At 35.8% G+C, this 19,119-nt stretch overlaps 3 protein-coding genes across 3 annotated transcripts in view; all 3 read right to left on the bottom strand.

Moving 5' to 3' along the window:
- Positions 1 to 389: 389 nt before the first annotated feature.
- On the bottom strand, positions 390 to 1,690 carry LOC126626190 (uncharacterized). The gene has a single exon (XM_050295423.1). It carries the CDS (start codon positions 1,496 to 1,498, stop codon positions 590 to 592), a length of 909 nt encoding a protein of 302 aa, XP_050151380.1. The 5' UTR covers positions 1,499 to 1,690; the 3' UTR covers positions 390 to 589.
- A 5,852-nt stretch (positions 1,691 to 7,542) lies between these two features.
- Positions 7,543 to 10,489, bottom strand: LOC126626188 (probable inactive poly [ADP-ribose] polymerase SRO5). Its single transcript, XM_050295421.1, has 5 exons — positions 9,274 to 10,489; positions 8,891 to 9,132; positions 8,666 to 8,802; positions 8,468 to 8,563; positions 7,543 to 7,908 (listed from the first exon to the last, which is right to left on the bottom strand). Exons 1-5 carry the CDS (start codon positions 9,822 to 9,824, stop codon positions 7,843 to 7,845), a joined length of 1,092 nt encoding a protein of 363 aa, XP_050151378.1. The 5' UTR covers positions 9,825 to 10,489; the 3' UTR covers positions 7,543 to 7,842.
- A 3,423-nt stretch (positions 10,490 to 13,912) lies between these two features.
- LOC126626183 (serine/threonine-protein kinase ATM) overlaps positions 13,913 to 19,119 on the bottom strand; it is a 28,846-nt gene continuing 23,639 nt past the window's right edge. Inside the window, exons 63-79 of the mRNA XM_050295414.1 lie at positions 19,006 to 19,095; positions 18,869 to 18,931; positions 18,473 to 18,613; positions 18,315 to 18,371; positions 18,093 to 18,152; positions 17,740 to 17,834; positions 17,536 to 17,644; positions 16,917 to 17,006; positions 16,414 to 16,493; positions 16,245 to 16,323; positions 15,968 to 16,014; positions 15,784 to 15,883; positions 15,570 to 15,701; positions 15,335 to 15,469; positions 15,183 to 15,248; positions 14,925 to 15,068; positions 13,913 to 14,766 (exon numbers count right to left, since the gene is read on the bottom strand). Coding sequence (XP_050151371.1) covers positions 14,689 to 14,766; positions 14,925 to 15,068; positions 15,183 to 15,248; positions 15,335 to 15,469; positions 15,570 to 15,701; positions 15,784 to 15,883; positions 15,968 to 16,014; positions 16,245 to 16,323; positions 16,414 to 16,493; positions 16,917 to 17,006; positions 17,536 to 17,644; positions 17,740 to 17,834; positions 18,093 to 18,152; positions 18,315 to 18,371; positions 18,473 to 18,613; positions 18,869 to 18,931; positions 19,006 to 19,095 — 1,566 coding nt within the window. The 3' untranslated portion in view covers positions 13,913 to 14,688. The remainder of the gene's footprint in view (positions 14,767 to 14,924; positions 15,069 to 15,182; positions 15,249 to 15,334; positions 15,470 to 15,569; positions 15,702 to 15,783; positions 15,884 to 15,967; positions 16,015 to 16,244; positions 16,324 to 16,413; positions 16,494 to 16,916; positions 17,007 to 17,535; positions 17,645 to 17,739; positions 17,835 to 18,092; positions 18,153 to 18,314; positions 18,372 to 18,472; positions 18,614 to 18,868; positions 18,932 to 19,005; positions 19,096 to 19,119) is intronic.

The raw sequence follows: 19,119 nt of genomic DNA, 5'->3' as shown, positions 1-19,119 counted from the left end.
TATATAACCAATTTCGTTTTTGAGATTGTCAATAGCCGAATTTCATTCTCTCCATCTTCCCGTTTACTTGCAAGACACCCTTTAATTACGTATTGTTTGATGTTCACTTTACACATGAGCCGAATTCATACCTGAGGAAGTTGTATTAATAAAGTATTTAATTATATTTTGGGTACCTAAACTCAACTAAATATCATTTAACAACTAATCAAATGATAACTTTTATTTTTAATGGAAAAGATTCTGAAAAAGGACGAAACCCTAATTGTTATCCTAGTTGACTTTTGGCAATACCGCGTGAGACCCAACAACAAAACATTGTCACAAATAAAAAACATTTATTTCCATGGGTAAATAAAAATAGAAATAGAAATATCAACACCAGAATATAATATTAAACCATAATATACATAATATATTTCATTAATTACACAAAATGAAGAAATCAAATTAGTTAACCCAAAGTATTAACTAATGGTAAATTCCTCCGAAAAAACTAATTAAAATTACTAATACAAAATGAGAAAATACTAATACAAAATAATTCAAAACTTAAGAGAAATTAATTAATTTTCAATTACTTGATCGCTCAAAATGGATGCAAATTCCTGCTAATCCCATTCACATTAGAGAAAAACCCCACAAAGTCCTGCCTGTACGGCAGGAACGACCGTCGTTTATCCCCTGCCTCCTCGGCCTTGCTCCTCACGACATAACGCTCTCCATTCTCCGACACGCCGCCGACGCCGCCGTTGTCGACTCTTTTCCGCGTGACGTCATCTCCCTTGTTGTTGTTAGCTCTCTTGGTCGACGAGGGAGCTAAAAAGACGATGCCGTCGCTGCTGCTCCGGTGAAGAAGGTTCCAAAATTTCCACCGCTTCGACGACGAGCCCGCGGAGCTGCTCTTATTGCAGCGGCGCTGTCCAGGCGACGATTTCGGAGGGGCCCACACGCAGTACGTGCCAGGTGGCAGGTTCTCGAGGTCGTCGGCCTCGGAGGACGAGCACGACTCTGTTTCGCGCTCTTCTTCGAGCATGAGCATTCTGAGCGGCAAACGGCGCGGTTTCGGCTTCTTAACGGCGTCATCCGCATCGACGTTAGCATTTATAGACGATACGACGTCGTTGTGAGCTAATAATAAGTCTTGGTTGAAGAGAGGGTAGACGGTGGGTTTGATTTGACCGTTGGAGAAAATCTCGTCGGCGGAGATGGGCGACGTGTGCGACTCTCCTCCGCTGCTGATAAAAGCAAACTCAAACTCCTCCTCCTCCTCTTCCTTCTGTACGTCGTCGTTTTTGGGCTGTCGGCGGTGGTGGAGTTTTTCTTCTTCCTGGTGATCGTATATACTTTCCCAGTCGGGCTCCTGGGTGAGTTGGCGATCTTGGTGGGAGAACTCGCCGACGACTCGGGCGGCGATCTGGGCGAGTCTGTCGGAGGAAGAGTAGGCGCTGAAGCTGGGAGAGAGCGAGACTAACGGACCTGTGGCAGCAGCCTGCATTATTATCAATCTGGTAGAGCGCTCTGGTAGCTTTTTCAATTCTCTGAGCTTTTTGTGATGATATCCAGCTTTTCTATATTTTAAGGGAAAGAGAAACAGGAGAGGGCAAAGATCAAGGGAGGGAAATAGGGAGGGAGGGTTTGGGTGGAAACGAAACAAAGTGAGGGGCTTGATCCTTCCACAATGGATTTGAGAGTTTATATATAACCTAGTGATGAGTGGTTGTGGAAAATTGGCTTCTATTGTATATTATTATGTTTAGTAATAACAATTCTAATTATATTCATGAAAAAACTTGAGCAATCCCTACTTTTTGGTAGGGTTAAAAATAGTTACAACAAGTGCTAATTAGCTTTTTTCATCTAATTTAAGTCCTTAGTTTAATGCAAATTTAAAAGAGGTTTTTAAAAATGTCTGGAATATGCAGTAGTACACTATATGGCATTATACAAGTGAAGTCACACTTGAAAAATAATACTTTTATCCACTTATATAATGATATTTGACGTACCACCTTATTTTCTAGACAATAAAAATTTCTCCAAATTTAGACGAAATTGATATAGCGAATGTATTTGAGTTCACAAAGGGACAAGTTGAAAGAATGGACGTTAGTAAATTTTCCTAATAAATAATAATAGATTTTTTATTTATTTTTGTTTTATAAAATTGTTCTCCTGACAACTTATGATCACTAACCCTTATACAAAGGCAGTCGTTGACTTTGTATTCTGAGTCAATTAGGGATCAGGAGTAACCATGTGTTAGTGGTCCAATAATAAATAATAAATTACGAGACTTCTTTAAAATTAAAATCTAGAGGTTTTGGGTTCGAAACCCACTGTTGGTGTGAAATCCAAACTTATGGTTAGAAAAAGGCTGAAATATCTCTGTGAGTCTTCTCAGCCTCTAGAAATAATGGATAACCGTGGCCACCAATTGTCTCTTTTTTTTTTTTACAAAAAAAAAACTTAGTGATGAGGAGAACAAGATTTGTCTTTTTAAATAGTTGAAAATTGCATAATACGCGGTTTTGTATAAATTGGAATAAGCGACGGTGGGAATTACTAGACGAGGTTTGATTGGGGCAATCGCCACCTTTCGTCCTGTACTGTTCATACATTGTCGCATTATTGTTCACCATAGTAAATTTTATTTTCTTAATATGTACCTAATAATTTACCACGCATTCTTTTACCTAATTTTTTTAATTAAAGAAGTAATATTAATATAAAAATTAATTAGAATTAGATGAAAATGCACGTGACAGATATCATTATAATGATGAGCAAAAATACTTCTGTTCATACCTAAATACGAACCCTTTTTCTTCTTCTTCTCTTGTGTGAAATTTTATATATTAATTATGGAATTTTATGGTTGGCAAATGGAAAGGTCGGCGGCTAGACGTTGTTGTTGGCTGTCCAATTTTAAACAAATAATTACGTGGGAAACTAATTAAGGTTTGTTTTTCGTATGAAAAAAGGAAATCAATGCTACTTGACATGTGTGAAGCTCAAGTGTTCACACGTGTATGGAGGAGAGTTTTTCAGTGTATATAGAACACAGGGTGGTCCACTATGTATATTAGTGATAGAATTTTTATTTTTAAGTGTTCTTCCACTTGTATAATAACATATGGTGTACCACTCCGCATTTCGGACACACTAAAAAAATATCTCTGTCAAGAGAGCTCATGAGAAGCTGTTTGAAGCTTAAGAAAATAAAACATACAATTTGCCGGGTTGTTGAATCATTTTGCTTGTATTATTATATTTGTTGACAATTTTAACTTAATCTATTGGTGTGTATATGTTTTCCCTTCATTCCAATGTTAGGACATTACAAACTGTTTTTACATAACCATGTGCGACATACAAAAAAAGAAAAGAAAAAAAGAGATGCAGTAATTAGTGACTGATCTAAGATTTTTATTTTTATTTTTAGATTGGCGATCTATAAAAGCTTGATGTGGTGTTTTTGCTTAAGGTATTCCTTGTTGGTGGGTAGGTCTTAACGCTTGTGGCACCAAACAGATCGAGGATGGATGTTGGAATAGAGAAATTTGAGTGAAAATGGTGAATGCTGGAGGAGAAAAGCCAAAATGACTTATGGTTTTGTGTAAGAAAGGGAATATGCAACTCCGCGCCATCCTATCTTATCCAGCTGCTTGATGGTCAAAATTTGATCCGGTTTAGAGACTTTTTGAAGTCTCATGCCCACCCTTGCTATTGGATTGGTTTGCCCTTGACGACAATTTAATGAGGCTCTTGACGACAACATAATGAGGCTTTCACGATTAGGTATCAGATTCACGATAAACATATATAATGCATTCGTGTGAGTCAAATTAAACACTCTTAATAACGTCCAAGTAGATAACAATACCAATATATTGTTCACAATTTGAAAGGGATTAATCAATTTAAAATTTTGGTATTTGCCTAATACATGAGAGTGACCCCAGTGATCATTAATTATAAAATAGAAAGATTAACAAATTTGATTTATCTAAACCACCAGTGAGTTCTTTTGATGCGGACTCAACCCACCAAGTTGTTACTTCTAGATCAAGATATATTTGGAAATTTCTTTAGCATGATAGAAGGAAAATGAGGGAGTGTGCAAGTTGTGTGATGTGGATATGAAAACCTTGATTTGGGAAGATATAAACCTTTTGTACTCCAAAGTCCAACCTGTGAGATAAGACGACCTTTTTGCATATAAAGTAACATCATTTGCTTGAGGATGAGATATTTTCATTGTGCATGACACAAAGTCTGGTACAACAAATTAATTGATTGGAAATTTAAAAAAAAAATATTCAACTAATTGTATTATGATATATAGTGTAGCGGACTATCTTTTCGGCACACTAAGATTGTTTCCCCTAAAGATAGATCGATGGGTTTGATTTGGTCTTCTTGGTCTGTGACGACAACGAACCTTCGCCTCCATGGCCAAAGTCATGTGCCAGTGACACTGAATTTGGAGTCTTTTAAATTTTTTTTTTTAAACAAATGATATTATCTACGTTAGGAAAGAGGGGGTGAGTTTAGCCTCACAATGGGCTAACAATAATATTGTGGTTCAAATTTTCATTTGGCGAAAATCGAACCTAAGACCTCTCACGTACAAAGAGGAAAATCACTAAGCTATAATACTAAGTGACGGACTCTTCTATTATTAGATGGTACATTCATCATATTTAATTAAAAGTTTGTTCAATGTTTTCATTTTTTTTTAGTACAACGATATATTTTATACTAAAAGAATGAGGGAGTTTGGTTAAGCCACACAATGGGCAACCTAATTTGATATCGAATTTACCATCTACAAGATTCGAACCTAAGACCTCTCACTTACAAGTGAAGAGGAATACCACCAGATCGTAGTACTGAGTGAATGTTCAATGTTTTCATTTAAGTTCATGATTAGTATAAAATAAGTTCATGCATATTTTAAGTTATGGTTATGTATGATCATTAATAAGGGTAACCTATACATGGAAGGTTGTTCCATGCCGAGACTATTTACCCTTACTCATGTACGGAAAGAATGATTCAGAAATTGAGAGTACTTTTAAATTTGGTTTAGCTAGTGAAGAGTGTTTTCTTCCTATCCCTAGACCCTTATCTATTTAGATCCTATGATGCCCTAGATGGTTTGGACGAGTGTGTCCTGTTCCTATTTTTTTTTTCTATGGAGATGAGCTAACAGTGGTTTACTTCTCAGCCTAGTTATGCTTATCTCTCAAGATCAAAGTTTTGGTCACTAAAGAAGATGTACTCAGTTGGTATGCTTGCTATAATCATGTTGTGATTGTGTTTTGTCGTATAAATGAATTACCGCTATCGTTTCACTTTAAAAAAATAATGATCATTTGCCAATCAAACCTACCTAACCCAATATTAATAAGATTCATAAGGGTTGGCGATACGATTTAATGGGCTAAATAGAATAGACGTTACCTTTGAGCTTTTGTCTTATGCCCTTAGCCACACTTCATCTCTAAGTCGATGAAAAAAATTTACATGCACCAGTTTTGAAATTTTATTGTCTTTGAATTTCTCATCACGTGACTTGTCACATTTAAGAATTTCTTTTGACCTTCTCGTGTCAATATAACAATTTTTTAGGAAATTTTCCTGTATATGCCCGACCACGTGACACCGTTATGAAAGTTTTTCTCATGGAATTAACTAATCAATAAACCCACCAAATATATTCTAGCAATGATGTGGCCTAACATGCTTGGATGATTTTTGGGTCTCATCTCAAATTTGTTCCAATTAAATTTCAAACTTGCAAATAATTATTTCATCAATGCACATGGTGCAAAACATTTGGTGTGCATTTCTTGCTCATTATTTTCCCATCAAATTATATTTTCTTTGCAAGTAACGTGCTAAAAAAGCACACGTTTTGGTAAATAAATAGTATTCATCGATGAATTATCATTCTTTTTTGTTCTAGGTTAATAATTGTCAAAGCATATATAATATAACTATTGCATAAATTAATTTAGACTTGGAAAGCAAGTAAAGTACATTTCTTGCTGCAATTATGAACAGTTGGCGTGGGTGAGGCTTGATTTTGTTGTTATACCATGCGTTTTAATGAATTAAAGTGTTTTATGGCCGAGTCTGCATAAAAATATACACAAATATTTCCAACCAAATCATTCCCTCTAATATGATAATACCAATAGCTTTAGCCAAGTTGAATAGAGCCATGTACTCTTTTTTCTGCACCCAAGATTAAATTTGCCACCTAATTAAAATGATTATAATGTAGATTCTATTCTTGTTTGTCAACAAAGTCAAACATAAAACTAAGTACTGGTTTGGTACTGTGGTGCTTTATAAAAAGTGAGTATCAAAAAAAGCTAAGCTCAAAAAGGTGTTTGATAAACATTTAAAAACAACTTATTTTCACAGTTTTGGATGAAAAAAAACTGAAAACGTGAAGCAGCGAAAATAAGCTTATTCTCACAGCACAACAGAATCAATTTTTTTTTTCAAAACATAGCAATACCAAACCAGTCTGGGTAGAATGTGCTACGATCCACTCAAGGTTAGAAAATACATCTCATAAGCAGTGGAGGATTCAAGATTTCAATGCCGGATGGTCCCAATGTAGAAGTTCCGAAAGTTTCAACATCGACCATCTTTTTAAACATCATTCGTTTCAATTGAATTTGGTTCACATATCTATTTTCTAACAAATTTGGTTGAAAAATCAAGATTAAGGTCACATGTGCCAAAACCAACAAATGCTCCTCAACTGGTGGTGGTGAGTGGACTGATATAGCACGGGGCCTTAAGCCTAATTCAGTCAATGTTGGACTCTTCGTGGCTTCGTGTACAGTAAACTTCTGCTGCAGCCTTACCAAGTAGGGTTTAGTGTAAAAGCCTATGAACCATGGAATTGGGCTTCAACTTGTAGTCTTGAACCATTTTGCTCACTCTATCCACAACTACATATGATTTTTTTTTTCTAATTTTTTTTTAGTGTAATGGAAATTCAATGAAAGTAGACTCTCTATGATGATATTTGCAGAAGTTCGTAAAATTGATTCAGAATCGAGAGTTATATTTTTGTCAAAATTACGACTGTTGAGTTTTTGAGAGATTCTTTTTGTATGTAATTAGGAAAATATTATAAATATTGAGTCTCAAAAGTGACTAAACCAACTCTAGAATGAGTTTCAAGAATTTTAAAAAATTTATGGTGCGACGAACAAAAACTCAGAAGCTCGATTAAAAATCATTGTGTTTTTGTGTGATTTATAATCAAATCTAAGTTTGTCCAAAATAACCCGATGTCATGTATCAATATAACCTAATTTTGGTGAACAAATCCAAAATCTCAACTGCTACGACATGTCAACAAGAAGAACCATGACTATTAGAGGGAGGAGTCTTGGCCACCACGAAATATTTCGAATCCTTCTACTTGAAGAATTAAGCTAACAATAATTCTTGAGATGGAAAAGTAGGCATGCACATATTCTTCCACCAATGTTATCAAAGGCACGAATATAATCCTGAAATCTCAGCCCTTAATTCTGGACAATACCATTCGAAGTTTCGAACCAGTACAAGATCCGTTGTATGATTAGCAGAAAATTAGAAGAAAAAAAAAAGAGAAGAACATTAGGTATAAAGGAGTATTGACTTTAAGTAAGAACCCTCAACTCAGTGAAATTACAGACAAGCCCTTAACGAATCTCTAAAGGATCCCCTCACTTGTGGGTATATTATGTCAATTTGATCCGCACCGTATTAGTCCCTACTGTTCACTCTTTCATCATCGTCATCATCGAGGGAAAACTGGTGAATCTACACCGTCCATCTTACTCCTGCCTCCACTGGGGGCATCCCTTTAGTTTGCATTGTTTTGATTTGCTGCACACACAAAATTAACAAATCTTATTGTTCTATACAAATTATGTAAAACATGGTGATAAGTAGAAGGATGAAAGGATGAAAGAATACAATTCAATATAAAAAAAAATATCGAAATCGGAAAAAGTATTAACGCAATGTTACCTGTCAAAACTAGAGACTGAATTGTCTCGCATCACGTGAGATCCATGAAATTACAAGAATACTAAAACAGACGTGTGTGATCGTGCAACGACACTTCATGTAGGAGAGTTGGAAAAAACAAAATTGGTGTGTATAAGGTCTTTTTATGGCAATAGAAACTACTCCAAGAAACTCCCAAATATAAAAAAGAAGTCTTTGCCTTGGTTAACAAGTAGCCAACAATATTGCCAAATTAAAGATAATAATTAATTCCATTAAATTTTACAAATCATACCAATATTGCAAAATTATATATTATGCCAATAAATACAATATTGCAAAAAAAAAAGAAGATATCATGCATGTTATTAGAAGCAATAACCAAGTATTAATAAATTAATTAGGTAAATACAAAAAAAAAAAAAAAAATTCAAACCTTGGCTCTGAAAGATTTGATAATTGAAGCCAGTAACTTGTCCCCTGCAATTTGTCTCACTTTTTGTATTAGTTGCTGCCTTGTAATCACATTCTCCTGAAAAATAAAATAGAAAAGGTTAAAAAAAATGGAGAATAATTACAAGAAAAAAAGGGTACAAAATCTTGAAAATTCAATGCAGGAAGCAGTAATACTTACTCTGTGATCTTTGTAATGCTTGCTGATCAAGGCAATGGAAGGTGGAGGCAGGAACTTCGAAAGCACGCCGATTAGCGCCGGAAACGGCATCCACGGCGAAGTCGGTTTCTTAACTGGTTCTTGAACCTTCAAAAGTTCTACACCATTGAAACAAAATGTTAATTAGTTTGAACTCGGAAGATGAACAATTATTCAGGAACAAAAAAGTTGGGGAAATTGCATTACCTTTCAAGCAATTAGGAGCTCTGAAGCTGATGACATACTCCGGCAGGATGTGAGTGTTCATGTGCGTACTCCAAACTATGTACTTCTTGGGAGCAAAGATGCTGTCGATGCCGGAATCGAACTGTTCGGAGCTCGGATGATGCTGTTTAGAACCGGGACACACAACCTCCGGCCTCCCCAGTATCACACGGCAGAGCAGGAGATGTCGTAGACCGTCTTCGTCAACGTTCAAGCTTTCCACGCTACAAGAACAAATCAAATTTGTCAACCAAATGTCGAAAACGTACACGAATGTACAAAAATGCATACGCATTTTGAAGTAGTAATTCAAATTCGAAGCCGAAAACGTGAAGAATTGGGGCGAAAACGGAACAAACACTTACAGTTGCAGAGGAGAATCATCAGGAGCAAGATAAACACCGTTTCCGAACGCCCCATTTGTCTGAGGCTGCTCAAAGTTGCCGAAACCATGGCAGATGATCTTCGAAATCTCGTCTTTCGAAGAAGGCGCGAACCAAGCGTACTTCACGTTGGGATTTCCCCCGCACTTCTCCTCCACGGCTTTCAAGTAAATTTGAAAGGAACGCAGCCTTGCTTGGCCAACAAGGCTCGAGTAGGAGTTCCTGTGAACCGCCACCACACTTGCTTGCGCCCCAAGCAATCCCAAACTCGAAAGGAACCGCTGCTTGATGAGGTCGTGAACTCTGTCCCCGTCGAAAAGCGGGACCAACCCATCACCGAACGGCCGGGATTGATTACCGGACCTCGAAGAACCCGAATCGGCGACGCTTTCGGAGTCGGAGATCGACGACTGGACGGTCTCTGAGGCAGAGTCGTCTTCCGATGAATTTCCCGAATCGGAGAACTGGTCGCTACGTTCGTCTTCCGATGAATTTCCGGAGGAAAGATTTGGATAATCATTTCTGTACTCCATTGCAATCAAAACCCAGAAGAAAATCACAACAACTAAATTAAAACCTACTGTGATTTTTACAATCTGAAGAAAACAAAACAGAATCTAATTAAAATCTAAAATGTGTTCATGTATATGACTTTCGTGGGGGTTGAGCAAAAAGAATAACGAATCGGACTTCGTGGGGGTTGAGCAAAAAGAATAACGAATCGGATAAGCATTGGATTCCGATCGGACCCAGAAAGCGTTGGATCAAAAGAATCGGATCCAAAACCAAAGATGGAATGAAATTTAGAGGAGTCGGCAGATTTTTCAGAAGGCAAACAAACTAAACAAACCAAACAACCAAAAAGTACCAAAACGAATACATTTCTGTGAAGTTTTGGGATATGATTTTACCAGAGATTTCGTGTAAACTTTTGAGATTCAAGAACTAGAAGAAAAACCCAGAAAGAAACAATGGGAGTTTCTGAGAATTTGAGAGAGGTGGGAAGAAGGGGTTCGTAGAAATCAGGATTTGGGGGATTTGGTGGCTTTGGATTTTGTTTTCTGGGTTGGGATTTAAATGGGAACTGCGTTTTTGGATTGCTTGGGGAGGAGGAATGGAGGAGAAGAAGAAGAAGAAGGAATTGAAAAACTGAGAGCACAAAAAGGCGGTGGGTGCGGCCGCCCTTGGTTTTGGATGCCCGCCGTTTTTATAAGCGACAATTTCTCGGGGCTCCGCGAGGTGGAACGGGCTGATTTGTTTTCTGTTTAAGGCGGTTTATGTGACGTGTGGATTTTGAACTGTTGGAATTACTATAACGCCCTTGGAAATATCTTTTGCTTTTCTGGGTGGCAAGGGCTTCATTGGGATATGAGGGAATTTTAGGGGATTGGTCGGTCAGGGAATTGGATGGGAGGTTATGGTTATCCAAACATTTTATTAATTTAATATTGGGAAATGATTTTGCCCACGTACCTTATTCTTCGTGCCACTTGGCTTGGTGTTTATTTTATTTTTTTAAAAAGGAATCAGCCTGTTGTTTTGCCGGTGAAGTTAATTTTTTTTGGAAGTTAAAAAGATTTAAAGAAGTATTTTAATTTTTTTCTGATCGCTATCGTGTAATTTGTTAGCACAAAATAAAGAGCTTCATTGGGATACGGGGGAATTTGAGGGGATAGGGTACATAAAAGAAAGAGCTTCTGTGATTGGTGGGTGAGGGAATTGGATGGTAGGTTATGGTTATCCAAACATTTTATTAAATTTAATATTGGGAAATGATTTCGAACCTGACTTCTTTGCCCTCCGCTTTCCATATATTCTCATCCCCTTCTATTTGTGATGTCTCGATTAAGCCACTTTAACATTTTATAATACTATTGCTTTTTATCTTTTTATCTCTATAAAAAAATCAATATAAAATGTTAACGTAGCTTAACCGTGGCCGCACAAAATAGGAGGAGATGAGAGTGTATGGAAAGTGGGAGGGCAGAGAAGCCGGGTTCAATGATTTCACCCATGGGAGAGGATCCTTTTCGGATTCATTTTGTAGGGATTCTAGGGATCCACATATTTTAGTCGTTCATCGTACATCGTGCGGTCAGTTTTTGTCTGATATTATTTATGTTTAATTTTAAATAAAAAAGTCAAATGATTTTTTACCGCACGATACACGATGAATAGTTAAGATATGAAAATCCTTATGATTCTCACAAATTGGATCCGGATGGGATCCAATTCCTTTGCCCACGTACCTTTTGTTATTCTTCATGCCACTTGACTTTGAGAGATTTTTCAATGGTACATTATGTATCACTATACAAATGATATGATATGTGTGTTAAAAAGTTAATAAGTTGAAAAATAAAATTTTCCACTACTTATATAAAAACATGTGGTGTACCACCTATGTTTAGGTTACAATAAAAAAAATTCTCCTTGACTTGGTCTTTATTTATTTTTATTTTATTTTTTAAAAGAGAATCAGCTTGTGGTTTTGCTAGTGCAGTTAATCTTTTTGGAAGTCAAGAAGACTCAAACAAGTATTTTAGTCTTTTTTTTACCACTACTGTGTGATTTACCAACACAAAAAATCTAACGCAGAATGTGCTGTGTAGAGTACAAGCCTAAAATTTGTCCAAACCACTAGGCCACCTCGTAGTGGTACCACGTAGTGTTTATCACTTGTTTATGAAAACCATTCTTAGCACATTTTCTTATATCACATTAGTGACACCTCTATAATAAGGTAGAGCCCATCAACACATGTGAATCATATTTTTATTAAAAGAGATGATACGAATGTGGTATAAAAAAAAAAGGAGTAATTAGGTTTTCATCCTTATTTTTACTACTCTATTGATTAAAACCTTATTACTTTTCAATTTTTGATCAAGGTCCTTTGTATTAATAATATCATTCATTATTTCAATAATAAAATATTTTTTATTTCTAAATATATTCATTTAATATTAAAAATGTTACAATTAGTATATTTATATTTATGGCTAAATTTTTTATCATATATTTTTATTTTTAGTTTGTACCCATTTTTAATTTGCAACCCTTTTTTAATTTGTACCAATTTTCCTTTCAGTTTTTAATTTGTACCCATATATTAATTTCTTTTTGTGCCCATATTTTTTAAAGTTTTATTTGTATTGTACCCATATTTTTTTATTTTATTTGTACCCATTTTTATTTTTGCTAAATGTACCAATTTTGAAGAATGTACCCATGTTTTGATACAATAATTTTTTGGTTATTTTTTATGAATGTACCCATGTTTCCACACACACACACAATAATATATTTATATTTTAATATTTTTAATCCCACAAATTATGGTTTTTTATTTAAAATCTCATTACTATAAACAACTATAAATTTTAATTTTTAATTAAAAAATATAGTAACGTACATAGAAATAAATTATCAATTAATTTCAGGGACTTGGATCAAAAATTGAAAACCAACAAGGTTTCAGTCAAAGACTATTCATAACTAGGGATCGCATCCAAAGTCTTCCAAAAAAATATGATAAAAATAATATTTTTTTTTAAATTTAATTTATGGCCGAACGATGAGTGAAGGTTTGAACCTAGAACATATTGAATTGAATAGATTTTGATTACGTGCGACTGACTCTGCGTGCTAAAAGATTTGGATAAGTAGTCCCAATGATTTTGTTGTTTTGGTTTTGACGGTGTAAGTTGGATTCATCCCATAGACTGATGTTCAAAATTTTCTGCATGTTGTTTGTAAGGTGATATGTGTGTGATGGCAGACAAATGGAACCATGTCCGCAGGAGAGCTTGGATCAACTCAACTGTGAAGGGGTAGTTCCACTTTTTGCAGGGTCCTTTCCTTTGTGCGAATCGCCAGAAATGCCTATTCCTCGAGGGAAATACAGAGGATCCTCTTTGTGAGGATTTTGGGAATTCTCAAATCTTAATCATTCATCATATATTGTGCGGTCAGTTTTCGTCATATACTATTTATATTTAATTTTAAATAAAAATATTTTAAATGATTTATAACCGCACGATTTATGATGAACGAACGTGATTTGATAATCTTCAGGATCCTCATTCAAGGTAATAAACTTCACCAGATCATGATGTACAAAAACACTAGTAGTTGCAGTTCGAGAAGTGTGAAACGCCCATTTAAGAATTTTCGGAGTGTCAAAAATCACTCATTTAGAGCTCGTTTGAGTGTTGATTTTTAATTTTTTTTATTAAAATCAGTAATCACCTTGTTTTTCTAAAATAATCACTTTTAAAGAAAACACGCATCTCATTTCATTTGCTTGTCAATGATTTTACTCTCATTTAAAAACTTATACTATGTTCGAACAGGAGAAACAAACATGGGATTTTGACAAAAGTCGGAATTTGTAAATTGATATATACCAAATCCCTTGTTTAGATTCATAAACATAAAAATTTAGAATTTTCTCGTGAAAAAAAAAAAAACTTGGAATTTGGAACCTTCAATTTTCAAGTTTAAACTCCATGTAAATTGGTGTCATTTCTCAATTTCTCTGAGTACAACTTTAAAAATAACAAATTATGTATTCAAATTCACTGTTTTTTTAAGTTAACTAAATAAAAAAATTCACAAATTCTAAATAACATAATTATGTCATTTTTAATTTCTGTCATTTTAAAATTTCTTAATATTCTTAAATTTCCTCATCCAAACAAAGTAATGGATTTTTACCAAACAATTTAAGTATGATTCTAACGCTCTTATAAATCACTCCGAAACAGACCCTAACCAACATGAGACTTTGTTATCTAACTGAAAGATAGACAGAAGAGAGGGTTCCAGCTGAAACTATGGGCATAAAGGTCCTCGTCTCTGTGGGTCGAAGAACAAGGATTCGAGTTGAACCACTAGAAGTTGTACTCACTAGTCACCACACTCCTAAATCCGCCTAGCTGGCACTTTCTTCTACTGTTTTTTGGTTCAACGCACTGTAAGAGATAAAAACTCAAACAATCCCCATGCCTTGTGCTATTGGCCTGCAAACAATCCCCATGCCTTGTGCTATTGGCCTGTGTTGGAAGATGTTACGCCTTTTGATCTCTCTCTCTCTCTCTCTCTCTCTCTCTCTCTCTCTCTTCGTGTGACGGGTACAACCAAGTTTTTCTCCTACATTTCGAGACATTTCGAGCACAGCAAATGGGGACACATCGCTAGTTGACCTGGTGCAACCAGCAGCTGTAGGCCTGTACATCGGAGCCTATGGAACTTTACATGGACCTACACCCGGTACAGCTGACTCGGGTATATATACAAAAAGAAAAAGAGATGCTCAAAATACTTGATACCTCCAAAAGCCGCCTGTACAAAGATGATTCGAAGTTTTCGGGACTAAGATGACGAAGGAATCCATCATAACCATGCTCCCCATCCAGGAAACAGTTGACATAGACGCTCGGGATCGATCGCATCTTGTATAAGTTGTTGAACCTGCAAACTCAGATTTCTCTTAATACAGATATCCGAAAAGCTAAGATGTATTCTTCAACTAAATATTATGAAAACGGGATATAATGATTGATGTTCATTGGTGCTACTTGTTTCAATATTATAGGTACATCGATGAAACTGCAGTGCACGAGAACTACCTGTCCATGTATGCTTCGCATTTCCCCGTCTTCATATCCATCGAGTTTTTGTTTTACGCGCATCAGTGCACGTGCAGCATCCTTGTTACCTTCATATTCATCTTGCGAGCCTTCAAAGCTTAAGTTCAAGTCGTCATCCGTTTCCTAACCAAGACAAACAAACGTATTCAGTGTAAGAATAAACGTATACTGGGATGGGGTGGTTTGAACAGCTACTACAGGTGAAACAGCGAATAAATGTATGACAAGTTTCATTACCTTCTGACGCTGCAAAGCTTTCAAAGGTGATAAAGCCCACTTATAAAGTGGATCATGGATAAAAACCTGCATAGAAATCCAATCAGATATCGAGGGAACAAGAAGTTGCGGGTTTCGTTTATTAATTAGAGAAGTTGACTCAGGTAACATACTTCAACGATGGTCAGTAGTGCTTCTTTATTTGTCCTCATAACAGAAAGAGTTTCTTCACAGCATCTTCTGAAAACCCCTTCCACTCCAGTCACACCCATGCCATCGATGATGTCCCTTGTAAGTCGGAATGGAACCTGTAAACATTAATTTTATAATAAGAACATCGAACCATACAAAATTCAGTACGCTAGGCAAACAAGCTTAGCAGGGAAAAAATAATCACAAAGTACAAACCCGTTCTGGTGTTTTGAGCATCAAGCCTTGTTCAAAGGCAACGCCAAGATCTATATGAACAACTTCTGCAGTGGTTTGATCAATTAAGATATTCATAGAATGTCGATCTCCAAGGCCAACGATATAACCAACCTGAATATGGAGCACAGTTTTCAGAATTATTACAGTTTATGGCCAAACGCCAATTGCCACAGAATGAGTATAAATCACAAACCATTGAACTAGTGGCAACACTTCGCGTGTACGAAAGTCTCTTCTCAAACCAGTCAGCTGGTTGCAAGAACCTCTCCAAGAAAAAATGATGCATGACAGGCCTGCATGAGGTTTTTATTTGGAATTAAGAGGCTCACCAGCTTAATATTTGAAAAACTAGGTGTTCACCCAGAGAAATGATATACCTGAACTTCGTACAAACTTCCTTGAATGCCTTGCGCTTGTCCTTTCCCTGCCGAAAACCAAAGCATTTATATAAGTTTGTTTTAAGGTGAACATAGTACTACTTTGGCATCCAGACATACATCTGTCTCTAAAGAAATTTACAAGAACTTCGAACAAATTTTCCATGTTTAGTAAATAGGAGAGCACTCTTCCTTCTCAACAATGCCCTTGAGTAATTGGTTTTCTTCAATCACAATAAACTTCAAAGCGTTACAAATTTTAAGGAGTGATACTTACATTTGCCATGTGTTCTCGGCATTTGAGAAATGACCAGTCCCCCACTCCATATCGACCATGGGCCCCTCCATTTCTCGTGCTGAAAATTGAAAAAAAAAAAAATTAGAAAACCCAAATTATTCGATCATTGGAAATACTCGTGTAGGCTTTAAAATAAGGTACCAATTACCTTCCTATAAGATAGTCACCAAGAGGAAGAGTGCCATTAACCCATTCAAGAACACCAGCACTTGGAGTGAATGGAACTACCTATCTCATCAAGAACAATGTGACGTTTTAATAGGTAAAAGAATTAAATGATAAAGATCATCGGTAGGAAAAAATTATTTAACAAAGCGATGCACATCCAGTCGGAAGCAATAATGCAATTTTCACGCACAAGAATTCATTTAACAAAATCTTCAAAGTGCACAAAGATCTGTATAATAATTAGAGAATAAAGATACATGATACAAAACTGATAGTATTTATTTCTCAACGGAAATTTCAAACTGTAAAAATGTTAAAGAAAACACAAATCAATCAAGGGAACTAAGTCCTCGTTGCACTATTAACAATCATCCAAAAAAAAAAAACAACGCTGGTGAATTCTTTTCCGCCAAATTCTTGCCAAATTAAATATCAACCTTCTGCTTCAGAATGACATGATATGATATGTGTTGAAGAAGATACCTTGTATGTACGCACTCCTAATCTTCTTTTCCAGGTATCCCGGTGGTTCTGTAAAAAGGTGTTGACTAAACCAAAAAATTGTTCCATTACCTGTAAATATATTGAAAAACATATTATATAAGTGAAAAAAAAAAACCATGAAAGAAGTACTTGTTTGTACCAAAAGGAAGCAGGCTACTGAACATTTATTTAAGAAAAGAATAAAAAAAAGTGAGACTGCGTTGAAGACAAGGCCCTCACAATAAAGCTAATATTACTAATGTTCTCCATAGCTACACATAGCAATCCCGATAGACTAGTGGCAGGTAACAACACAACACCAGTTAAAGTACCAAGTAAAGAATTAGTCCAGGAAGAAGAGTTGGGCAACAAGAGCAATCTAATCCTTAGTAACAACACAAAAAGCATATTAGATGCACCATTTCAAACCAGGAGGATTTTTGGGAATAGCCGAGTATAAATTCTGAAGCTTCAGAAGGTTCAGAATTTTACACTGCCCGGGAAATAGTTCAACGGTTAGACAAAATACAAGCAAAAACATATGTATTTCCACACGCATGGGCATGAGTGCGCGCGCACATGCACAGCTGGCACATAAACAGCAAGTAGAAAATCTTACAGCATCTTGTCTTAGATCATCATTTCCAGATTTTGCCAGCTGTTTGTATCGGCAACCATCAGAACCCAGGCATTCAACCACCTTTGGAGCATTTATACCGTTCATTACTCTGTATGTACACCAATATAAATCAGAAAGTAGCATTGTAAAAAGATTATAAAATAAAATATTAACATGATATTGTAGATTATTCCAAAGACGTACACAACTGAATCTCCTAATCCTTTGAAATATGGGAAAGAGCCTTCATGATATTGACAACTACGGTCAATGGGAAAGGTAGCCGTCACAACAGGCACCTGTGATTTCATAATAAATGCAAAGTTATTAATTATTAAGAACAGATGCAAGCTCAATGAGGCAAGGCAACTCTCAGTCCAAACAATTAAGATGCCAAATCACCTAATCAGTCATTCAAATTAGAATTTTCAAGTCATAAAACAAGAATAACTTTCATTTCCTAAATACCATGGTTTGTTGTATAGAAAGATTTCACAGCATCAATCATCACATCCCTACAAATGACTAAATACAAAGAACAATTGCGCTGTACTTACAAGTTCCAGCGGTTGAAGATTACGCAATTCTCTCGGTAGCATTACCTTTCTATTGGTATCCTGTTGACACAGTTTAGTTAGGTAGTAGCAGACAAAACTGTTCAAAGGATTTTCATCATAGTAAGAAAGCAATAAAGTTACTTTAGCAAGATCTTAAATGACTAGGATGAGTAACAAAAACTAGGAAGAAGAAAAGACCAACTTGGCATCCGTTTAACTAACCTCTCTCTTCGTTTCTAGTTCGGCAAGTTTGATATAGATCTCCACCATTTGCTTCATCTGATAATAGGATGCAAATATGTATGATTTTTTAGTTCATACAGTTACAACAATAAATTAAGAAACAAAAAATACTTAATCTGGAAAATGACGCTAAATACTTGATTTATAATGCCTCCATGATACGATGTTAACTCTTGTAAGAGATTCTCTGCTGCAAGCTTTTTATCCATATCTACCACAAATGAGTTCCTACTGCGCTGCTTGTCCTTGATACGGTCACCATTTGCCAATGCTAGAAGCTAGTGCAAGTACAGATGGGAATGTAATATATTCAAAAGTATTTTACAGCATAAAACAGGTCCAGAATATGACAATGAGAACCATTTGAAAAAGCATGGTAGTTATGGTGCAATAAAGGGGAATGAGAAGTAAGGTTTTTGTTTCCCATTTCTTATTATAGCAGAAATACGAAACCCTTGTATGTGTATTACTCAAGCACAAGACATGCATGGAATTTCAGGCCAGTTGAGGTCAATAAAATTAATTCTGAATACCTGAAAGATAGTATGGTATGGATGGTCAATGGCCATTTTCTTCAGAAGAGAAACCAAGGCAAACTGCAAATCCAATAATTATAATCAGAATATACGCCGACTTCTGAAGAAGCCAAGAATATGAGTTCAATGTGAACCTGAAAATTTTGAGGTCCTGGACAATCCTTTAAGCTACCCATTCTTGAAGCAATTTGGTACACTAAAGGGATGAATTTGTAAGACTGAACCTGTAGAAATATTGGATTACAAAT

The sequence above is a fragment of the Malus sylvestris genome, chromosome 6, assembly GCF_916048215.2.
Source record: "Malus sylvestris chromosome 6, drMalSylv7.2, whole genome shotgun sequence".
NCBI lineage: Eukaryota > Viridiplantae > Streptophyta > Magnoliopsida > Rosales > Rosaceae > Malus > Malus sylvestris.
The sequence above is the reverse complement of the archived record's forward strand: the minus strand, read 5'-3'. Positions and strand labels throughout refer to the sequence as shown.